Below are 17483 nucleotides of genomic sequence, written 5' to 3' on the forward strand. Positions count from 1 at the left end.
TCATTCTCTGAAAAGATTTGTGCTAGGTATTGATTCAGGTGTATAGAGGATACAATTTGTTTTCAGATACCTCTACATTTTTGGTTTTGTTCCTCACAGTCAAACACAAATATAGCCTCTCCTTTTATCATAGAATCAACCAGATTGGAAGAGACCACCAAGATCATCCAGTCCAACCTAGCACCCAGCCCTGTCCAATCAACAAGACCACAGCACTAAGTGCCTCATCCAGGCTTTTCTTGAACACCTCCAGGGATGGCAACTCCACCTCCCTGGGCAGCCCATTCCAATGATAAATCACTCTCTCTGTGAAGAACTTAAATTTATGTACCCTTAACAGCTCAAAAGAAGCCAGCTTGGAAGAAACACAGAAAGTATTGCTGTGGCTTCTTTCATTAACACTGTGAAACATTGTAATACACATGAACTTCTTATTATCTCTTTTTTTTCTAAGTACTGCTTCTTTTAGTTGCTGATAAGCTGCCACAGTATAACTTCAAATTTTCTTCATTGAGAAACTGAAGCACACTGCTAATGTTTTTGAATTCTTAAGACAAGGACTATGAAACTTCATATGCAGTGGTATCCAGAGAGTAAGGTGCATTGGAAAACATGGATTACTGCAAATCACTCATTTACCTTAAAGAGAATACCAGTGTGCAGGGACAAATCACAAATATATTCTTTAATATATGCCTGCTATGTTTCTTCACATGAAGGTTAAAAAACAAAATAAACCATGGAAAGTATTTTCTTACCAGACAGTTATGAAATCATATATTGGCTCTGTTTGGAGAACTGTGAAATTGATGTAGATTCCATTACCAGGTGGCACTCTTACAAGCCAGAAGCAGTCTTGAAAGTTTGGATATTCATCAGGGTATCCTGGAGAGTATATGGTGCCATTCATTGCAGTTATATTTCCACCACATAGGGCTAGAAGGAAATATTAGTTTTTGAAAGATTTCAGGTGTTTCTTGCACATTTAAACACATTTGGTACACTATAACCAGAAAATGCAAAAACATTGCTGTGTACAGAAAACAGATTTTAATGAGCTTTTTGTGGAGCCCAAAGTCTGTTTTGGTATTATTGGCCAAATATGAAAAGAAAGGGGGGAAGAAAGGGACAAAAAAAGTAATTTGGATGTCATAAATACCCACAGAACTGGATTTAAAGAAATATTTAGACATTAGAATCAGTCATTCCCAGCACAACTGAAAATCAATTATTACAGATTTATGTAACTGACAGCCACAAATTTGCAGCAAAATACTTCAATCACTTCAATTCATTGTCACAGGAAGGTAGAAAACCACAATTATGAGGCTAGAAAAGAGATATGTTAAGTTGATGGAGGATGCATGGGGGTGGAAATTAGTGGGGAATTTGAAATATTGTACATAATAGTATGAACTGCAACTCTGCATTTCCTTCTACTAGATAAAGTAAGTCCTTTCTATAATTCTTGTTCCAGCATGCACATTTTAGATGTCATACAATGCAAGACTGACTATAAAGCTTTTGGACTTGCATAAGTATGCATTCAGACTCATGTTGAATTTTAGACCACCCTGTTATCACAGAAAAGAAATTATGCTAGAGAAGCCTAGTTCTGAAAAACTAAGCAAAAGCTAAAATGGTATGATTTGTTTTACTTTGCATACACTTCTCTTCATTCCACCCAAAAGGGGCAACCCACACTCCCTAAGATATCACTGAATCACAGAATGTCAGGGGCTGGAAGAGACCTCCAAAGTTCACCCAGTCCAACCTCCCTGCCAGAGAAGGATCATCTACAGCAGATCACACAGAAACACATCCAAGTGGGTTTTCAGTATCTCCAGAGAGGGGGGCTCTACAACCCCCCTGGGCAGCTTGTTCCAGTGCTCTGTCACCCTCACAGGAAAAAAATCCTCCTCATGTTTACATGAAACTTCCTATGCCTCAACTTCCACCCATTGCTCTTTGTCCTGTCATTGGGCATTACCCAGCAGAGCCTGGCTCCAGCCTCCTGCCACTCAGCCTTTACATATTTATAAATGTTGATGAGACCTCTCAGTTTCCTCTTCTCCAAGCAGCTCAGCCCCAGCTCCCTCAAGCTCTCCTCCTAAGAAAGATGTTCATAATCTTTGTGGCTCTGCACTGGACACTCTCAAGCAGCTCTACGTCCTTCTTGAACTGTGGGGCCCAGAACTGGACACAGTATCCCATATGTGGTCTCACCAGGGCAAAGCAGAGGGGCAGGAGGACCTCTTTTGACCTACTAACCACAGCCCTTCTAATACACTCCAGAATGGCATTGGCTGCAAGAGCACATTGCTGGCCCATGGTCAATCTCCCATCCATTAGGAACCCCCAATCCTTTTCCCTTTCACTGCCTTTCAACAGGTCAGTCTCAACCTATACTGCTACCTGGGGTTGTTCTTTCCCAGGTGCAAGACTTGAGGAATTTAATTAAATTCCTTCCTGCCCAACCCTCCAGCCTGTCCAAGTCTCACTGAATGGCAGCACAGCCTCCTGCTGTGGCAGCCACTCTAACGAGAAAAGAACTTACTGGAAATACAAGTTTGACATACAGGGATTGTGTTGCTTGTATTTAGATAAGGCATATACACTTTGGGGCTGAACTACAGAGCAAAGAGACTTTCAGAGTCACACCTCACCCATTCTGACTCAACAGCAGGTATATTGTTTTTCTCCAGCTTTTAGCTTCAAAGTCTCGAGGGTTTTGAGCAGAGCAGACAGAATTGATTTTGCAGTAAGGTCTTAGGGGAGTGAAGGCATGGTCTGATAACTGTCAGGTAATGAGATTTCTTGGAAAAGGAGAGGGAATAGATTCCAAAAGGATGAAGCTGAGGGAGATCAGTAAATAAGGGTCAGACAGGTTAGCTGGTGCTTAGCACAGGTTAGAGGAATTTACAGTGCATAAGGATGCAAGGATAAGAAAATAAAAGTGCTTAAAGAGCAACCACATTTAGTGAGATTTGATTCAGACTGTCTGCTTCAAGAAGCCTGCAGCATTAAACAAGCCTTAGTCTAATGTTGCCTTACAATAAAGGTATTTAAATGGATATAGATTTAAGCATACCTATTTCAGACACTAGCCACATACAAAGAAAACCCAATTCCTTTTAGTGCTTTTGAACACAAGGTCTTTGTCTCAAATCAAATCAAGTACAACTAGAAAATACCTAACCAGCTTTTTACTTCGACAGTAGAGAAAACCAATCAACCAAAACCAACTCAAAAATATCAGTAGCACACAAAAAAAGTCAAAAACTCTTTACTAAAAATACTATGGTAAATATTTTCACCAAACCAAATGTAGTTTGTTTAGGGGGGGTTGTTTTGGTTTTTTTTTCCCTTGGATTTGAGTTATCTTGGCAGTCTCTAATCATGCAGCACAGCTCACATGCTAGATCTGCGTTACAAATCAGGTTGAATTTTATCTGCACCTTTTCATATCACATTAAGGAGAAACAAAGAACTTCTATTCACTGTTTGGGAACTTCATCAAAACTAATACTCTGAACAGGTAGACACTTCAGACATCTTAGAATTTACTAATTAAATTATTCATTCCAGGAATGAAATTCAAAGGAACAGTATCACTCCTTTCAGTAAATTAGTTGTCTTGATTCTGAGGCACAGAAAATACAGCTAGAAGTAAGCAACAGAGAAAAACTGAGCTGCCTGGCAGTTAAGACATGTACTTTTCCTATTCCCCCAGGATCCAGAAAATGCATGATGAATTCAATTGTGATGAATTAACTTCTTTCACTTTCAAAAGACATTGTAGCTGTCATCTCTCTTTCACAGGATGTGGCTTCTCCTTATGAATTCAGTATTGGATATGTCTTAATTCAGCTGCCACATCCCCCTGAAATGCCTGTGGCTCAGTGACCCCATAAGGAATTCTGAGTAGCAGAAGCATCTAAGTATCTAAATTTAGGTAGGTAATTCAGAGCATAATGCAAAAAATCCAGAAACTAAGGTGCTTTGCCTTTATTTCATGAGTTTCCTCAGATATTCCCCTTTGGCATGCTCAATATTGAGCCTTCCATTCTTTATGTTGAGCTTGTTACAATTCAATATGGAGACATAAGACTTTCATCTCAGGTCTCGAATACTCCTCCTGAAACTGTGGAACCTTGATGATATATGAAAGTGAGTATTCAAAACCTTGTGCAGATCTCATGCTTGTGGATATCTATGTTTAGGCACACAGAGAACTTTGCTGTCAGTAACTTAATTGCTCTGTACAGATCTTTTGATCTCAGTAGTGCAGAATTTGGGGATGACAGTTCTGAATATGAAGTAGCATCACTGTATCTGTACTTCTCTAGGAACCTACCATTGGTGCCTCAATGTTGACACAGTTGTGACATACCTAGATGTTCCAGAGGCAGGCAGCTATTTCAGACTGAAGAAAATTCAGTCCTCAGTGCACAGATTTTGCTGTGTACAGACAATTTTCTAAGAGATTTCTGTGTTACCACCATTTTCTGTTTCAGTCTGATGACACTGGAGGACAGACCTTTGGCCTGCTGCTTAACTACAGGCTCATTTCAGCATAGTTAGGGCTAAGATAAATACCTCCACAGGATCAGCATATACATTCATTCCATCTTGTTAAAATTTCAGCTATGTAGAAGCTACAGTTCCTTGCATCTGTGTGCTACTTTGAGTCTAGCTGGGATATTTTGGTGAGAAGAATTAGATCATAGGCTGTGAAAAGGAAACAATGGTGATGTCTACTTCACTCATAGGCTTGCTGAGATGTACAAAACCAAGAACATAAATGTAGATAACAGAGTTGCTCTTGGGCTCTGGCTGCCTACACTTCTCTCCCTAACTTGCTGTCTGTGTGACTAATCCATCTGCTTCCTAACTCCCCTGGCCAAGCCTCCAAACTCACCTTGAACATAAGACAAAGTCTGGGGTAAGGTAGAGGGATGGAAAGGAGGTGGAAGGGTGGTTGGGAGCCTCTCCTGGGGACTCTGGTTTCTGGGAGGGCTGTTGCATTTCTGTATTGCTTTTTAACTTGTCTATTGTTATAGATATTGTAAATATCTGCTTGTACATTGTGCTAAGCTGTAAATATAAAGCTTCATTCTAATTTTCTGGCTCAGCTGAGTCTAGACTGGGTGATTTCATAAGGGGTGTGTGTGGGTAAAACCCAAACCATCACAATCTGCTTACTTCTTGCTAGCATCTCAGTGTAAAAATATGCAAAAGGTTAAAAATAGATATGGTTTTAAAAAGTCTCATACAAAACAATACATGTAGTAAGGACTGACTGGAGGACAACTGCACTTTATGCCATGTTAGATATTTCTCTTTAACTGGGAAGACAGAACATAAGTGGCTAAATTTGGAAAATCAACTCTTGAATACTTTTCTCTTGATGTAATGCACAGTCTTTGTTGTAGTGTCGGTTAGATTAAAAACCAGCACAGGTGCCCACACTGCAGACCTTAAGCCTAACCTTCTGAAAATAAACTTATTATCCCAGATAAATTTCATATTTCCATGAAACATTTCAGCTTCTCTGTAAATGTTTTCATATGCACAAGTGAACACTTGATCTGCAGGACCATAATGTAAAAAGACAGGTGTCTATAAATTGAAAAGCTGAAACAATCTTAGTTCACAGTCCTTAGGGAGACTCACAAATAATGAAGAGTTCCTATGTCATCAAGAACATACCTTCACATCTGGGCAGTGGATGATTCCAGTTACGGCTGATGCCATGAAGACAAGTGAGAGCTGAATTTCCAATTAATGTGTAACCAGGAAAACACTCAAATGAAATTGTTTGTCCTACAGTGAAGTCATTCCCAATAACAAAACCATTGCGAAACGGTCGAGGATCAGGACAGCTTTGCAGCTGATATGCTGAAATAAATAAATAAAGATAATGGAACAAAAAGAGTAAAATACAGCCTCTCATTACTTCACAAATTGTTGTGGTAGGCTTGATAGGTCCAAAATAGGCTTGTACATGTCCTGCCTTGCCCAGGCATGTTTTTCTGCTCCACCGGAGAGGCAAGTGTGGGAAGCGGACACAAAAGAACCTTGAGCCACTGAGTCTGGCCTGCCCAGGGTCCTGTGGTAAACAAGGTACACACACTTAGCCTGTGCCTGCCTAGTGCAAGGCCTCTGCTTTTCCCAGATTTGGGTAACAGTGAGCCTATGGCTTTGCCTAACATGGTAAGGTTTGGCTAACTGCCATCCTGATTGGCTATTGGCTACTGTCCAAAGGGCAATTAATCTCAGCCCACACTGATAAAAGGAGATAGGCAGGTGAACAATGTGCTTTTGCTCCCCTGCTTTGCTCCCCTGCTCTCTCTGCTGTACTCAGCCGTGCTCTGCCATTGCCTGATTCAATTGCCAAGTTCCGTATTGTTTGCTGCTAAACTCCACTGCCGCCAGTTACCAGGAGCAGACCCTGGATGCCTGCAGGCGATCGGCCTGTGTGGCCAGCGTGACACCGTGCTGAGACTGCACCACATCTGCCTCTGCACCTGAAAGTCCTGCTTAGAGAAGCCAGGAGACAAGGTCAGAGATTGTCTGCCTCTTTTCCCAGAAGCCAGGAAGATCTAAGTCTCAATGTCTGACAAGACAGAGTCCCCTGAAAGCATTTGGGCACTGTCTGGACTGTGGCTAACTCCCGTGAGTCAGGTAATAATAATTGGTGAGTAAATGCTCAAATGCCTCTTTGTAATTCTCCATTGCCTTCTGCCATAAAGCAGAAAGAGCTTGAGCCCATCTTGTGGGCAAGCAGCATATTGACCACAAGTGGCATTGGACTGTGGGAACCTTCTCTTGCAGTTCAATTAATGTTTCTATATTTTGCTCGTTATTGCTAGATGCAGATATTATCCATAAAAAGTTTCCATGACTGTGTAAGAACTGAAATATTATTAAAAATTAGTGGTCAGGGGTGGTGAGAGTTCTGAATAGCAACATTAATAAACAATATCTCGCATCAATTAATTTTTCCCCTCCCCAACACAAATAAAAGCTTTTTAACAGAACATGAGTTTTAAAAGTTAAGCATCATATATGTCTTAAGTTCTATGAAGGCAACAATCAGAGTAATTCATTCTACATCAGAAGAACATTCTGGAAAAGAAATTACACAAAAACTAAGTTATTGGAAACTGCCACGACTTTAAAAGTAAAAGAACTTCTATTATTCAGAATAAAAATCACAACAGTGTTTCAGAAAAATGTCTGTGTGACTCAGTAGGGAATTTAAAGAAGCTACTAAAGACTGACATTTAAATAATCAAAGCCTGTCTTTCAAAAAATAATCATAAAACATAGCAGGTTCAATTTAAATAGAAAATAGAGCAAAACTCATTTGAAAAAAAAGTCTCACAGACAATGTCTTAGCTGATCACTAAAAAAATATTTGATATCTTAAGCAAGAAGCAGATGTGAATTACAAGAGTCTGACATACCCTGTGTTGGTTGGGAAAAGGGCTCAAGATCCTGAAACAAAAGATGCCTCGATTCCATTTGAAGGCCTTCCTCAGTGTGAGGAGGACAGATACAGTCAGCTTCTCCATCCCCATGTCATGTGGTTTGGTGAAGTGCTGGATCCTGACATTGTCACTGAGGTTGAGAAGGAGCATTATATTTGCAGCCTTTGCTTGGTAGCTGGGACCTTCTCAGTGGTTTATCTTGCTGCTATGTTTACCCCTCAGGTGTTGACCAGAGGAATGCCAGTTGCAGAATTTAACATGGAAACTATTTCTGCAACAGACAGATCCAGGTCTCACATCCCAGACCCTCGTGGGGCTACCCTGCCACCAGAACTGACCAGCCAGGAAATCAAGATCATCTCCCGAGCATCTTAGAGCAGCCAGGCCACAGAGGATTTAGTGTGATGGAGGCTCAGGGGACTTGGAGAGTGGGTGGGTGAGAAGATGCAATGAATCTCACTGGATTTCTGCTCCTCAGAGCATGGTAATCCAGTGGGATCAGCTGGGCCATGCCACTGATGCTCACAGATCAAAACCTTTTTTTGTTTTACTTTGCAGATGAGCTAACAGTGTATGCTTGCAGCCCAGAATGCAAACTGTACCAGGAGCTGCAGGAAAATAAGCACGGCCAGCAGATCAGAGTGATTCTGCAATTCAATCTGCTCTGATAAGACTTCACCCAGAACACTGGAACAGGTTGCCAGGGAGGCAGTTGAGGTCCTGTCCCTGGAGATATTCAAGGTGAGGCTCAACAAGGTTCTAAGAAACCTGGTCTTGTGAATCATAGAATCAGTCAGGGTTGGAAGGGACTACAAGGGTCATGTAGTTCCAACACCCCTGCCATAGGCTGGGACACCCTATCCTAGATCAGGCTGCCCACAGCCTCATCCAGCCTGGCCTTAAACACCTCCAGGGATGGGCCCCCAACTACCTCCCTGTGCTTGTATTACTTAGATCTAAGGCACTAGAACAGTTTGAGATAGACAGAAAAGTACTGCACTAAGTAGGCAAGGCAAAGGAACAGGAGCACACTGTTTTCACCCAGAAGAGATGTTGAACCGAGATACGTACCAGATAATTTCAAGATCTGATCTAGAGGTGTGGTGATTTCCCAAGGAAAACCTATCAGATGAGTGAATCTAACCTGTATACTTGGTATTAGGATACTGCCTGTAATGATGAATAACATTACTGAACACATGGCTAAACATGGTTCCTTGGGAAAGAGATTGGGTGTGATATGACTGAAGTTCACAAAACCCATTAAAGACATTGGAGAGACTGAATAAAGAAGTGGCATAAAACCCCACAGCAGTTTAATTAAGAATCTTCAGGGAGGAGTACAAAAGAAGCCAGCTAGACTTCTGTGCTGCTGAGTAGCTTTCTCTTTGCTGTTTTGAAATACCATAGTGGTTTTCTGTTTCTACATTTTTATGCTTAAAGGAGAGAAAAATCTATCCATCTAGAATTTTGCTTGGTTTTCTTGGAAGAATTAAAGGACTCTGTAATGAACTATGAATATCAAAGATTTTAGAGCAAACAAATGAGATCTGAAAATAAGCTTCTCTCATATCTTTATGGTCTTTTCCAAGATTTGAAACACTGACTTCCTATTACAGGACTGTGAACATTTTATATGCTACGCAAAATCTGCAAAATCAGAAGACCATACACTGTATCCATTTGAAAGAAACTGCTTTCTGTTATGTGGTTAGCAAAAAAAAAAATAAAGAGGAACTTTAAAAATTAAATTCTTGGAGGAATAAATCTCCAAATTGATTACTACTACTGCTATTAATATCAGTAATAGCACACGCACTCTTCAGTCTTTTGCTGCCCTCTTAAGCAGACGATTTTAAGCTTCTGTTACTACTACAAATTGTGACATATACCAAATGAGAAGTGAGTAAAATCTTACCAGGCAATTTAAAAGTCATCAAGTGACTTTTCCTTTAAATGCTAACACTTTCTACAGAGGCTTAATTCCAGAATGTTACGTAGAGTTCAAGCCAATTTGGACTTATTACTATTGAAAGAGTAATAGGAAATTTCTCTACAGTAAAACTCTTTGATGTTACTCATATCATGAAAATATGTTTAAAATATACCTTTGACCTTTTTTTTTTCTGGTGAGCAGAGAGCACCTAATCCCTTTTAAATTAATCTGCACTTATGTAAATAAAACTATGATCTTGCAGTCTTCACCCACCCAGCATGACCTGTTTGGGTAGAACAGAACAAGAACCTTCCATCGATACAGGCAACTAGGAAATAAAACACGTTCGGAGTTTTCTGAGCTAGCATTATTTTTTGCCAGCCCACAAGGTTCCAGTACTCTAAAATATTTGGACCTTCCCCTTCCAGAATCCAAGACACAAAACTGAGATTCCCATATGCTTACAAAAGGTCTACAATAGAGATACTTACTTGGTAAGCTGTATAATGTGAATTAATATTCCAGCCAAACCCAGGCATGCAAAATTACTTGGTTGCAAACATTTGAACTGCCTTTCAGAGAGAACATAAATTTATCTCTCCTTTCTCATTTTATTTTTCTGCATTCTTCTGTTTGATACATAACAGTTTGGTTACAAATAAAAACCATCATTTATTTCATCTTTATCTTTCAGGAATGCCAAAAAGGGAAATAACTGTTAACAACCACCTTGTTCTTACATAAAAATGTCAAAATCTCACCTTGGTATACAATATGAAACCCTTGTTTGTTCTGTGAGTAATCACTGTGAAAGTATAAACTGGTTTCATGAGTTGTGCTGAACAGAGAGGCTGGTAGTTGAGGGCCACTTAGTCTCCCAATAACACTGCTAGTTTCCGTAGATCCACTCCTAACTTCTAAATAATCATGTATGGTCTCCGTTGAGAAATTCACAAACTGCAAATGGACACCTGGAAAACAGCATCAGTAAATAAAAGTACCAATATCAATACCAGGAGGGAAAAACACATATGTCCATCTTACACTGATGATACCAGAAAACAATGTGGACATGCACGTGTTACTCTCCCAGAGGCAATGCACAGAATTCAGTTTAAAGCACTCTTTGTCCTCAAGCATTACTAATTCCAAATGTCTGGCAAGGTAAGAAATGCTGACACTGAAATATCAATACCATCTAAGACACTGATCTGTTATAGGTTATTTACATGCCACTTTTGGCAAAGCTTGTTCTTTGTGTGCTTAGGACAAATTTCAGTTTTGAACAGATTTAATTTAGTTAAATTAAAAGAGACAGAATTTTATCACATAGATTGCTGTATTTCAGTTGTATATAAACTGATCTCTACCAGCTTATATATATTAATATGTATTTAAATAATGAAACACAGTAAAAAAATATGCATATGATAAGGATTATGTGTATTGTAAAGGTACATGGAAGGAGGGCATCTACTTCATTAAGGGTACCTACTCAAGGACTTTTTTTCAGTGAAGCAAATTAAAATGAGAAACAGAAGAAGCCATCAACAAGAACATTCAAGGACACAAACCTGAGAGAGTCAGTGGTGAGAACCAAATCTGGTCAGTCCAACTAACTGATGAGGTCAAGAATGGAAATATGAGCTTATCTAACAAGGGATATCCTATCAATTAGAACAACAACAGAAATGGAAAGCAACAAAATATCCAAAGACATGGACATGACAAAGCAAACATGGAGCCAATGACAAGAGACAACACTTGTCAGTCACATTAACTGATGGGTTGCCAAGAAAATACAACCACAACTTCCAGGAGCATCACCAAACATGCAGTTCAATTATTTAATTAACACTGTGTCATAAGATGATCTTGCTGGCAGAAATTTCTGACTATTTAATTCGGTAAAGAACAGGAAGGTATCATACTACCCATTAGCAATATTACCCATCCTAACCAGATGATGTATTACAATGATTGTGTGGTGAGACAAGAAGAAATGCTCAGCAGCTGAGTAGTTACAAGGCTCTATAAATATTTTCCTGTTTATCTATTTTTTAAGGTAAGTTAAAACAAAGTAGAATTTCTGTTTTGCCTGGAGTTACTGTAATGATGGAATGGTAACGGAGTACTTTTGCTAAGGAGATGACTGAGTCCCATTGGTGTTTCTGGCAAAGACAATCAACATCATTTCACATAAAATCAAAAGGAAAAGAGATAATGTTAGATTAATTATTGAAAAGTCATGAATAATTTTGTAACTGTAATAGTTAAAGAGTGCTTGTCACTGTCTTTGAGAGCTTTCTCCCTAGATATCATGTAAAGTTTATGAATGGTTTTCTGAGGCATGTAACATTTTATATGCTACAGGAAAAAAGGTTAGTGCATAATTAAATCACTGTTACCTTGACTTTTGTCTCTCTTTACCTGTAGATAGTCTGCATTATGACAAGAAAGAGTCTGCTTTATGTGTTCATTTATTTTGTCAGGCTTCCAAATATCTCCTACGCAAAGAATCCAGATAGATCCAAATCTTTCTCTTTCTCTGATATTTGTAGTCTTGGCCTTTTATATCATCTTGTGAAACAAATACTTGTCCAAAGTTCAAGCTGTCATTAATAAATGCCAGCTCATGCTATTTTTTTTTTTCACTCTTTCATTCACTTAGTGCAATATAAAATGTGCTCTGATTCAGTTTTGCCCATCATTCTTTTTCTCTACCATCCTTCACTACCAGTTCCTGAAAAACATCATTTTTCCAAAGTTTAAAACCTGTTCTCAGCCTGCAGCACCTGCCTTTGTTTGCTTCTGATTTCTGTTTTTTAGACTTTTCCAGTCTGGACACCCCTCTTGGATGAGTATTTCATATATTTATATACAAAATCTAACCATAACTATCAGAAATAACAGCACAGACTCTCAATGCCTTCGTGAGATATCTGAATAGTGACAACACATTCTCAACAAATGATTCTCAATCCATACTGAGGGTTTAAAATACTTGTGATAGCTATTTACTTTTGGTTGGGTTTATGATGTCACAAAGAGAAATCAAATCTGTTCAGTTAGAAAGTCATACTTAATCCTAATTAAACACCCTTGTCTCTACCAAAAAACTGTGATACATGCTAAATGAAAAATCAAGAACCTTGTAGCTTTCCTATTCCACACCTTTCTTTTAAGGCTTTGATAACTTTGAGAGATAAACTTTCAAAAGGACTTTTAATTGCTCTATTTGTTTTTCCAGGGATAACTATATCAATATGTTAAAATTGATTCAGTGATTTGACTGCATAAAAACCTCAACAACATTAATATATGAACATACCAAACCCAATAGGCAGCTTTATTGTCCATGTACAATCCAGACTGCTGGGATAGTTGCCAGGAAACCCAGGGCTGAGGATCACTCCACTGAAATCTGACATGCCACCACCACATTGTGCTGCAGAAAGAAGAAAAGTCAAAGACAGTTTACTAAAGGAGTACACCAAGATCAAAAATAATCCAGAACACTGAAGATCTTCCAACATTAATAATACAATAACCACTAAATTTATGTTTCAAAAATACACAGACATTCCTTTAACACTAAATATATGCAACAAAGTATTTTACAAGGAGATGTAAATATTTACTCTGCATTGACTAGGTTTTAGTTTGGGGGCAGCACATGCACCTGGAAAAAGAAAAGAGATGTTTATTCTGTACTCTGTCTCTGTGAACTACCCTTGCAAACAAAGTGGCTCACATCAGCTCAGAGCAGCGCCAAACATTCCACATTGGTTTGTAAAGGAGTGTCTGAATAATATAAGACAACAATGCATTTTTAAACGATTTTGTACTCAAAGATATTTAAGAAGGCCTTTTAAAAGCTGCATTTGTATCCTGCTGTTCTAAAAATGTGTTCCAGAAATTGAACTAAGTCCAGATTTGAACCTAATTTTATTTTTGTTCAGGCATGTCATCAGTGAATAAAGTAACTTACACTTCAATATTAGATTTAAAGATCTTATTTATGGTAAATAAAGGTCTGTTTAACAGTTTTGTCCAATGAACAGTTCCTACATGCTTTGAAACACAATTGAAAAGAAAGAAAAATAAAGGAAAATAACCCTCCCAAAAATTCAGTGCAGCATCTTTGTCTTCAGAATTGACCACAGAGCACTGCAATTATCATAGCGTGCACCTTAATGCATAATGATAGATGCATAATGCATAATGATAGAAACTGGAGACTAACACTTAAAACATTCTTAAGGATATCTGAATCTCATTGAATATTTATAAATTCTAAGCTGAAGGAGCTCAGTACCTCACAGGAGGGTTTTAATGCCTCACAGGATTAAGAACAGGATTATGTGAAGCAGCTCAAGAGGATACATAATCTGTCTTGAAGAAAAGCAAAGTAGAAAATCTTTAATGAGATCTGCAGCATCCTGCTTTCCATACACTTAAGATTACAAAGAGATAATTTTTTTACAGTTAGGGAACCCAAACAAAAAAGCATTTCTATTAATGGAAGAAGAATTTAGATAGGAAGTGGTTGACAAGCTCCACATTTAGTCATTATACAAGAATATAATAAATCTAAATTCTCAGCAGATGTTTCATTTGGGCTCCTGGCAGGATTCTAGTTCTTCTTACAATAATATTAATGTGGTTATAGATGCAGCTTAATTTGAAAACTGATGTATCTTCTTAAATTGAGCAGACATGCCTTCTGTTGATCTTATTAGAGATGAAGCTGCAATGCTATTTCTGGTTTAGTATTTTCTATAATAGTCATCTCTTTGCTGTAGAAATGATTCATAAATAACTATGTTTGTAAGGGCCTCTGGAGGGCTCATCACTGCTAGTGAATTGATGGCAGATTCTGACTAGAACATATTTCATTCTTTCTTCTTTGAAAAACTTTGCCAAAATAAGGGTGAAGTGTACTTTGAAAGTCTTGAGTCTGACTATTTTCACTTTTGTTAAAGTTCTTCAGTTCTTCTAGTTGTCATTGTTCTTCCCCCTATATGTATCTCTTATTTTTGAGTTTTCTGGCTTTCTCATTTTGGCATATTTAAGAAAATTCATGCTGAACATACCTAAACATATTGGAATAGGATAATTCCATCTTCTTACTGGTCCAGGCATACAGGTGATATGTGAATGACCCTAAAATGACACAATATTTGCTAATTCACATGAAAAATATAAGACACATGATTAGAATATCAACAAAAAAATATGTTGTAATTGAAAGCATCATCAAAGTATATAAAGCTAATAGCATCAATTTTATCATACTTCATTACAACACAGAAGACTCCATGACTGGCAGCTAACCAGAGAATTGTGTCTACACCTTCAATATTATTTCTAGCAACATAACAGTATTCAGCTGAATTCTGTAATATTTGCCTTCGTGTAAGCCAAGGGTCTAGAAACTTAAGGTCTTATTTAAGTGATACTGTAACTGAAAGCATCATCAAAGTATATAAAGCTAATTATGTGAATTTTATCATACTTCATTATAACACAGAAGACTTTATGACTGGCAGCCAACCAGAGAATCATGTCTATATCTTCAATATTATTTCTATCAGTATAACAGTATTTAGTTGAATTCTATAATACTGGCCAGAGTGTAAGCCAAGGGTCTAGAAACTTAAGGTCTTGTTTAAGTGATACTGTAACTGAAAGCATCATCAAAGTATATAAAGCTAACTATGTGAGTTTTATCATACCTCATTATAACACAGAAGACTCTATGACTGGCAGTCAACCAGACAACTGTATCTATATCTTCAATATTATTTCTATCAAAATAACAGTATTTAGTTGAATTCTATAATACTGGCCAGAGTGTAAGCCAAGGGTCTAGAAACTTAAGGTCTTATTTAAGTGATATTGTAATTAAAAACATCATCAGAATATATAAAACTAATAATGTGAGTTTTATCATACCTTATTACAACACAGAAGACTATGACTGGCAGCCAACCAGACAATTGTATCTATATCTTCAATATTATTTCTATCAATATAACAATATTCAGCTGAATTCTACAATATTTGGGAAGGGTCTAGAAACCTGAGGTCTTATTTAAGTAATACTTACATAGTACTGATTTGCATCATTTGTGCAACGTGATAAGAAGACACAAATTATACACACTACACAGTAGTAACTTTACCTCTCAAATTTGTAATACCTATACATCTTAATACCTATTCTAAATGCAGTCCTTACTCTCACTCCAGAAACAGTTGGCTTAAGTTGCCAAAAGCTGAGATATTTAGGGAATTTCTCTTTTACAACAGCTGAGGTGTTACGGTTTCAAAGCAATCTGTTACAGATTTGTTCCAAGACACGTGAGAGTGACCCTCTGTGTTGTTCATCAGCCTCATCCAAGTATAATTGCCTTCCAGAGACAGCATATGAAAAAGAAGAATCTGAAGAGAGATTTGTGCTTGGGATATCTTGCAAAGCCCTATAGTATACATTTTAAGGCAACCTAGTAGAAAAGAAAATCATGTATCTTTTAACCTTCCCATGAAAAGTTAGTTCTTCCTCTTAAATCTCCAGAAGAACAACACAGAGGGAAAAGGGCTTATATGTGTTTGCACAGCCTGTGCTCCAATATTTTATGGGGTTTTAAAATGTATTTATTGTGCCTTATCTGCTCACACGTTTGTATTTAAATCTGAAATTAAACAAAGAAGAGAAAAAAAAAAAAAGTATTATCAGATTGCTTCCAAGAATGAGCAACTAAAATCAGGCAGCTTCAATAGTCACTGTCAGAGCTGCAGTCACAGAACATTTCAGTTATCCTTGAAATGCTCGAAGGCTGCAGACACAACTAGGGACTCAGTCTTGAAGGCAAAACTGGGATATGGGTCTCAATTCCAAAGGGCAGTTAAGATCTGGAAGTAGACGAGGTTAATTTCTATCACAATACTTCTAAAAGAGGAATTTTTAATTTAAAAACCCCCACAAAATCGATATATATTATTGCAGTAGATATAATGCCAGTATTGGAGTCTTCACAGTATTAAGTAAAATAAATATATGAAACCATGAGCATTTTTAAAACTCCACTTCAGTAAGTTAGGCCTGGCACTCATCAATATGTGTAACAAGCCAGACTGAGGTTCATGAAGAGAGGCAGAGAAGCTATCCTTTTGCTATTTTAATCTAAAGGTAGATAACTCCATTAGTGATTAATCATTTGCCTTTACATTGAAAACTTATGTCTTTAAGACTTTCCTTTTTACTGAGCATAGGTAGTGTGATTGTTTCCTCTCTTTTTTCACTCTCAAAGAGCTAAAGTGGGGATATTGCAGTCTGCAGAGCCACAAATGAGAAAAAAACAACTTAATCAAAACAGAACAAAACAGAACAAAACCAAAACCAAAAGACATACTTGCTGAAAATAGTAACTTGTCACTCGGAAACTTGGTCCTTTCAGAAGGTGTCTCAAGAGGAAAGAATATTTAGTTTTGGATTTCATTCCATAGTACAAATGTACACATTTTAAAAAGTAAGTTCAAGATCTTTCAGATAGATTCCTACTGATTATATATATGCTAAGCAACCAAAAGTGGCAAATCAGCCACACTTCACAATCACTGCATTGCCTCCAGCTACACCTTTTGCTGATACAAGAGCATAGCAAATTTGCTCAGCAAAAATACACCCAGATATGAAAGACCTTTTTGGATAAAAAACCTTGAGAAATTACTGAAACAAAAGAGCAGACTATCAGATTTATTGAGGAAAAAAGCATTTATTTCCTCTTTGTTTGTTCTTATTATTTCTCTCCACTTTCTTTTTCCTCTGGTACATAAATAACTATTAATAATTACTAATCAAGTGACTTAGTTTGTCAACATTGCACAGCTCAGTTACGAATAGCAAAGATGGCATCAATAATAGATTACAATCTATTATCACTAACACAGAGAAAGCACATAGTCATGTACTTCTGATGGAATGCTTGGATAGTTGCTAATTTATTAGACAAAAGAAGTCTATCATTCCTGCAGACTCATCATGT

At 37.7% G+C, this 17483-nt stretch overlaps 1 protein-coding gene across 1 annotated transcript in view; it reads right to left on the reverse strand.

Moving 5' to 3' along the window:
- The window catches only part of CSMD3 (CUB and Sushi multiple domains 3), a 483827-nt gene that overhangs the window by 81022 nt on the left and 385322 nt on the right, over positions 1-17483 (reverse strand). Inside the window, exons 40-44 of the mRNA XM_064154172.1 lie at positions 14529-14598; positions 12764-12880; positions 10194-10403; positions 5713-5901; positions 759-936 (exon numbers count right to left, since the gene is read on the reverse strand). Of these exons, the coding sequence (XP_064010242.1) occupies positions 759-936; positions 5713-5901; positions 10194-10403; positions 12764-12880; positions 14529-14598 (764 nt within the window). The remainder of the gene's footprint in view (positions 1-758; positions 937-5712; positions 5902-10193; positions 10404-12763; positions 12881-14528; positions 14599-17483) is intronic.

This window comes from Pogoniulus pusillus, chromosome 14 (genome assembly GCF_015220805.1).
Source record: "Pogoniulus pusillus isolate bPogPus1 chromosome 14, bPogPus1.pri, whole genome shotgun sequence".
NCBI lineage: Eukaryota > Metazoa > Chordata > Aves > Piciformes > Lybiidae > Pogoniulus > Pogoniulus pusillus.